Source organism: Macrobrachium rosenbergii, chromosome 25, assembly GCF_040412425.1.
Source record: "Macrobrachium rosenbergii isolate ZJJX-2024 chromosome 25, ASM4041242v1, whole genome shotgun sequence".
Lineage (NCBI taxonomy): Eukaryota > Metazoa > Arthropoda > Malacostraca > Decapoda > Palaemonidae > Macrobrachium > Macrobrachium rosenbergii.
In genome coordinates this window covers 47653695-47660770 of record NC_089765.1, presented here as the reverse complement: position 1 = coordinate 47660770, position 7076 = coordinate 47653695, and the positions used below count along the sequence as shown (strand labels likewise).

The window sequence follows — 7076 nt, the reverse complement described above, 5'->3', positions numbered from 1 at the left end:
CATGAAACATTCATGTCCACTTACTGTACTGAAAGAGCAAGCAAGTCACTGATAAGAGGATGGCCCAGTTACCCAGTACATTCTTGGCGCACTTAGCGCAAGAAGTGGTGCCACTGGACTAGGTGTTGCGACTAAAAATGGAACACAGCATGTGACAGACATAATTGCTGCTGCCAATGCTAAGACAAAGTGCTGATCATAATCACAAGAATATTTGAAAATGTACTCATTACTTCATTTTACAGTGAAACCATACTATTGTAATTTACTGTATGAAAAGACTTTCAGTAGTGATGCCATGGAACTTTCAAAGATGAACAGGTTCACTGTGATAAGAAAACGAAGACCTAAAGTCTTTTAAGGCGCTGAAAGAAAAAATGAAAAGTCAGTAAAATATCAATACTTTTCAGAGTACATACCAATACTGATAGTAAAGGAAGCTTGAAGCGATCTCAAAACAATTCCCTCATTATTGCTAAAAAAAAGGACAATTTCACTCTATCAGTGAGGAAATCAATATTCCAACAGTTAAAAGATTATGAAGGAAACATTTCAATATGCTCTTAAAAATCAGCCATCGATGCTGTGTAAAGAAGAGGTAATGAAATGACTGATGATGTGGGAAAAAAAAAGCTTAGCATCTGAGCTTCAGCTCACACATTTTTCTCTATAACTCGATGGGTTGACTTTAAGCAGTTCAAACCTTCTCACAATCTATGTGAGGTATTACAGTCAAAGTCAACAATGTGTCATTGACGAATTTTTTTCTGCCAAATATCTTACAGCTGATACAAAGATGAAATAATTTTTCAGTGTTAGGAGGAATATTTTGAAAAGCAAAATATAACTCTCAGTCTGCAGTGGCTATTGATGGTACACATGCAATGACTGGTGTAGTAAGTCATAAGGCCTTGTGACAGAGACACATCATAGGTGACCACTGCAGTGTGTACCTGCTTAAAAAGTAATAATCAACCTGACGTATTATCCATGGATGGATAAACTTCTTCTGTCACCCACTATCCGGGAACACTAAAGTCTGAATCTACGTGTACTTACGAGATGCCCTTGAAGATGAATGTTGCAGTAGGAAGCACATTGGGTTTTAATTCTTCAGGAAGAGAAATTGTTAGCTGACAACTGATCACCTCATTTGGGATTGGGAAAACTGCCACTGATGTGTAATACTTCTTGCTCATAGGCCTTTGGAGCCCATGACCAGGTGGATACTTGTGGCTGTCAGTAAGGGCTTGACATACAGAGACATGTGGTGATGGCCCTTGTGATTCCAACTTATGATTTCTTTGAGACAATGATAAGCAGTGACCCCACCTTTCAGGAACTTGCAAAAATGATCGAGCTCCAGCATCTAATTGTGTATGGAATGGGATACGTAATTTAGGCATAAAGCCAAGCGCTGGGACCCACAGGGTCATTCAGCGCTATGATGAGAACAAATGAAAATGGAAATTATATAAGTAATGAGTTTAAAATGGATATTCTAAAGATCAGTGCTTAAAATGGTAAAATCTAAGAGATTTAATTACTAATGGAATTAAAAACTGCCATAAATAAGATAAAAAATACTTAACTATATAAAATTATAACATTTTTTATAAAAACCACAAGCTTTTAAAAAACTCAAAACAGGGCCAACATCTATGTTGTTTCCTAAAATTTCTGTCATGGTTTTACCATCTAAATGGTCCTGTGTACATCCTCCTCTCATTAGCATACCTGGTGCAGTGAACCAGAATGTGCTCAACTGTCAAAGGGCTATCACAGTGAACACACTGGAACACTACTACCATCAAGAAGAAAACTGTGTCAGTCGGCAGTGACCAATCCTCAGCCTTGTTAGAATAACTTCAGTCCTCCTGTTGCTTTGATAGGATGATTGCCAAAATCCTATTTGAGGTCTAATAGTTTTTAACTTCTTATTATTAGCAAGAAGGGGAGATGACCATCGCTCCTGCCACTTGCTTAGAATATAATTGCGAATAGAGATTTTCATATCTAAGTGGGAACTATATTTATATCAATTTCTCCTTGGGTACAAGCATTCTTTGCTCCTCTATCTGCTTCTTCATTCCCTGGGGTCCCAGCATGACTAAGAATCCAACAAAAACATACGGTTTTATGCATACATGAAATGTGAAACAGCCATGCCTGAGCCTTCTGTAATAAAGGATGAGATGAATTATAATTGTTCAGTCTTTCCAGAGCACTTTTACAGTGTGAATATATAAGACTAGACTTCTTATTTTAATATGTTATATCTAGGGCTTTAACAATGGCAGATAGTTCAGCTGTATATACTGAAGCAGCTGCAGACAGCTTTGCAACATCTCAAAAATTATCTGTGACAACAGCTAAACCTACTCCCTCGCTTGACTTGGAGCCATCTGTATAAATTTTATAGTCGTTATTATGAACTTCATCATGTTCTAAAAACAGTGACTTTATTACTTCAACAGGAGTGTTCTTTTTCACTATATTTTTCTTGCACAATTCAGCTTTTGGTATGAGCCATTGTGGAATTTTGGAAGGGGCCAATCGTGAACATTCTGAGTCTGTATGGAATTATCATTTACAGATGCATTTAGCCGAATCTGGAAAGGAACAGAGGATCTTGGCTTGAACTTGCTAGCATTAAGTTGACGAATAACCTTATTTGATGGATTGTTAGCATTACTTTTAATCTTCATCAAGTATCGGAGGCTTAACTCCTCTCGTCGTAAATCAAGTAGAAGTTGGTGCGTGTCCACATAAAGACTCTTGAAAGATGTTGGAAAAGACCCAGAGCAAATATGTAAAGCCAATTTGTGGACTACATCAATTTCGTGGAGTTTACTTTTGCATGTTGATGAATAAAACTGACATACATAATCCAACTTTGATCTACATAAATCATCATATAGTTGTAGCAAAGATTTTTTTATCTGCCACCCAGTTAAAGCCAGAGATCACTTTCAAAAGATTGAGAGATTTTTTTTTACTCTGCACTTTAAATTTTCAATATGATTAGACCAAGTGAGTTTGGAATAAAAAATAATTCCTAAAAACTTTACATCATCCGCATATGGTAGAACAGACCCATCAAGTTTCAAATTTGGTATAGCTTCTTGACGTCTACACCTAGTAAAATGAACAGCAACCTCTTACTTGTAGAAAACCTGAAGCCATTTTGTCTTGCCCGTCTAGAGATAGAGTTGATGGGTTTTTGTAAATATCTCCAAGCCGATTCAGCATCATGTGCAATGCAATAAATAGCTAAACCATCAACAAAAAGTGAGGCCTGTACAGGATCTGAAACTTCATTGATGACACTAGCAATGGCAACAGCAGAGCAAGTTACACTTAACACACTCCCCTGTGGAACACCTTCTAGTTTGAATGGGGAAAACAACATTTCCTATTCTTACTCTTATAGACCGGTCTGTTAAAAAGGAATTAATGAACCTAATCATATCTCCTTTAATGCCTAATTTATGTAGCTGCTTAAAAAGCCCAGTTAAATTTGATTATAAAGTCTTAGCAGTGGGTCCAGGGTAGATCTGTTTTTTCAAAAGCCAGACTGGAGTGGAGAAAGTAATTTGTGTGTTTATAAATGCCAGATTAAACAAGAGTTGGTGATCTTCTCCATCAGCTTGCATACACAGCTAGTAAGAGCTATGGGCCTGTAACTAGTAGTCTGATTAGGGTCTTTATTTGGTTTTTGAATTGAAATTACTAAAGCAATTTTCCATCCTTTTGGTAAGATTCCAGTATCCCAAATTTTCTATTAATAATCTTCAAGATGTAAGTTTTTGCCTCTTCAGGTAACTGTCAAAGCATTACATACAGGATAGTATCCTCACCAGGAGAAGTATCATACGTTGAAGAAAGGGCATCTTATAGCTTATGAAGAGAGAATTTGGTATTGTAAGCTTCAAGATTACCACCAGATAAATCTAAAGGAACCTGGGAGTTCCTAATCTTCTGAAAATCGGTGGGATAATTATTTGGGCTTGAAATATTGGAAAAGTGCTGACCTAGGTATTCAGCTACACCTTTGGGACTTGTTATTAGTGAATCTCCAGCCTTTAAGAGGGTGTTTTGCGAGGAGAAAATTTCTCTGCAAGCTTCCTTACTTTCTTCCAACTATTCTGGGTGGAGTTTTTAATTAGTCTCATTTAGGTAGTATATCCATGTATTTCTTTTTGCACTACGAAAATATCGACGCAGGAACGCCTTGTTATTCCTTTCCAGCACGCGGAAGGGCCCCCTGTAAGGCCTGGTCAGTGGAGGGCGGACGGCGTCATCCCTAACAAAGACGTGGGTGGTGGAGGACAAGCTGGGCGGCGTGAAGGTGACCGACCTGTCGGTATATGTCCACTTACAGGGGGCGAACTTGCCGACTATGTGGTGAAGCCTCTGGACAGATGGGTTGTGGCGGTCCTCTGTGACTAGCTCGCCCGGGACTCCAAGGGACTCGCCGTAGGTTTTCTCAGCTGCAGACGGGTCGCTGTTGGCCCTGGGGGTGGTTCTCAGCCCGAGGAGGACCCACGGCAGCTGGTATTTCCAATCCTCAGCGGTGCAGCGGGCCATGAGGGACGCCTTCAGGGACCTGTGAAAACGCTCGTCCAAGCAGTTGGCCGCGGGGTTGTAGGCGGTGGTGGTGTGATGAGCTGTCCCCAGCAGACGTGCCAGGGCGGTCCCCAATTCAGTTGTAATATGGTCAGGGACGCAGAAGCGGCTGATCCAACCAGAGAGTAGGGCCTCGGCGCACGCACTGGCGGTGGCTTCTTGCATGGGTGTGGCTTCGGGCCACCTTGTTGAGCAGTCGACCACCATCAGGAGATAACTGGCCCCGCCTGACGGGGGAAGGGGCCAGATGATGTCGATGTGATCATGGCCGAACCGCCGCCCTGGTTGCGGAAACTCGCCTACCCCAGACTCGGTGTGACGGCCCACTTTGCTGGCTTGGCACTGCAGGCACTGCCTCGACCAGGTCCTCACGTTCTTCTGCACTCCGTGCCAGATGAACTTCTCTGACAGCAGCTTGGCCGTCATCCTGCTGGAGGGGTGGGACAGCCCGTGGATGACGTCAAATACCTGGCAGCGGCAGGAGGCAGGCACCAGGGGGCGGGGCTGGCTGGTACTGACGTCGCAGAGGAGATTTGGACCCCCGAGGGCGAGGGGCATGTCCCTCCACTTCAGGGATGTGATGGCCGTGCAGTAGGCTGGAGCCTCTGGGTCGGCGGCCTGCTCCCTGGCAAGGTCCTCGTAGTTGATCCCGAGTTGCACCCCGTTAAGCTCGATCCTGGAGAGGGCGTCTGCCACAGGGTTCTTCTTGCCAGGGAGGTATTTGACTGAACAGGTGAACTCTGCGATGGCCGTGAGGTGTCGCTGCTGCCTGGAAGACCATGTGTCCCCCTGCTTGGTGAAGGTGTGGACCAGCGGCTGGTGGTCCGTGTAGATTGTGAAGGGCGTGCCCTCCAGGAGGAACTTGAAGTGCCGGACTGCCCAGTATACTGCGCAGAGTTCCCTGTCGAAGGTGCTGTAGCGGGCCTCTGCGGGGTTCAACTTCTTGCTGAAGAAGGCGATGGGCTGGGGCTGCCGTCGATGACCTGCTCCAGGACAGCTCCATATGCAACGCTGCTGGCGTCCGTCGTGAGCTGGAGGGGAGCGGTGGGGTCCTGGTGGGCGAAGGCGGTTGCCTCGGCGAGGGTGGCCTTTGTCAGGGAGAAGGCCTGCTGCTGGCTGGGTCCGCACGCTAAGGATTTTGGTTGGCCCCTCAGGGTTTCCGTCAAGGGGGCCATGGTGTGTGCAATCCCGAGGATGAACCTCCTGTAGTAATTCACCATCCCAAGGAACTCCTGGACGGCCTTGACGGAGGTGGGGACGGGGAACCTGGTGACGGCCGTGACCTTAGATGTGAGTGGGCAGACACCATCCGGGGATATCTCGTGACCCAGGAAGTCAGCTTTCTGGATGCCGATGGTGCACTTGTCAAACCTTACGACGAGGCCGTTCTCCTGCAGGCGCTGCAGGACTGCCCGGATGTGCCTCTGGTGCTCTTTGTGGGACCTGGAAAATATAAGGATATCTACATAGCAGACACAGAACTTCAGGTCCCCCAGGATGCTGTGAGATCCTGCATGTTCGGCAGGGGGTAATGGTCAGGTTCCGTTGTGAGGTTGAGCCGCCTATAGTCGCCGCAGGGTCTCCAAGAGCTGTCCGGTTTCTGCACCATGTGGAGAGGGGAGGCCCACGGGTTGGAGGCCTTCTTGCATATTCCCATCCGTTCCATTTCGGCAAAGGTGTTCTTGGCCTCCTGAAGGCACCGAGGGGGAAGCCTCCGGAACCTTGCGTGCATAGGGGGTGGCCTTTGTTTTTATGTGGTGGTAGATGCCATGTTTAGCTGGGGCCATAGGTAGCTGGCGGAGCTTGGGCCTGAATACGCGGGGAACTCCTTCAGCAGCTGTGAGTACTGGTTGGGGGTGGCGGAGCAGATGGTAGGTGCTTTGGGTCACATTGCTAACGGGAGGGACTGGCAGGAGTCAGTGTCAAGGAGGCGCTTTCGACCAACGTCGACTACCAGCCCAAAGTGGGGAAGGAAATCCGCACCCAGGAGTGGGGTCCTTACGTCCGTGACAGCGAAGTCCCAGGCATACCTCCGGCCAAGGATGGGGATCGACAGGAGCCTGGTGCCATAGGAGAGGATGGGGGACCCGTTGGCAGCCGTCAGGAAGGCAGCTGGGTCCGGTGAATGCTTGCGGTCCTCTCTGGACAGCAGGAAGATTGATCTAACGGCCCCTGTGTAGACCAACATCATCTTGCCGGAGACGGTGTTGCGGACGTAGAAGCCTAACGGCTCTGGGCCCCTGGGTTCTTCTGTTGCCATGTGACCCTGTCCTGCTGGCCACTGCCTCCCCCATTTTTTGGACAGGCGAATGGACACGGCGGTTGGCAGTTCCGGGCATCCTTGCAGTACCACCTGTGGTAATAGCAAGGGCCTGGTGGATTCCACCTGTTATGAGACGGTGGGCGCCTCCTGGTGACGGCGCTTATCTCCTCCTCTGCGCCCTCCT

At 46.5% G+C, this 7076-nt stretch overlaps 1 protein-coding gene across 1 annotated transcript; it reads right to left on the bottom strand.

Annotated features, from left to right (window-relative positions):
• Positions 1 to 307: 307 nt before the first annotated feature.
• On the bottom strand, positions 308 to 6820 carry LOC136852247 (uncharacterized). The gene is made up of 5 exons (XM_067126698.1): positions 6632 to 6820; positions 5613 to 5972; positions 4383 to 5334; positions 1060 to 1279; positions 308 to 365 (listed from the first exon to the last, which is right to left on the bottom strand). Exons 1-5 carry the CDS (start codon positions 6818 to 6820, stop codon positions 308 to 310), a joined length of 1779 nt encoding a protein of 592 aa, XP_066982799.1.
• Between the last annotated feature and the right edge of the window lie 256 nt (positions 6821 to 7076).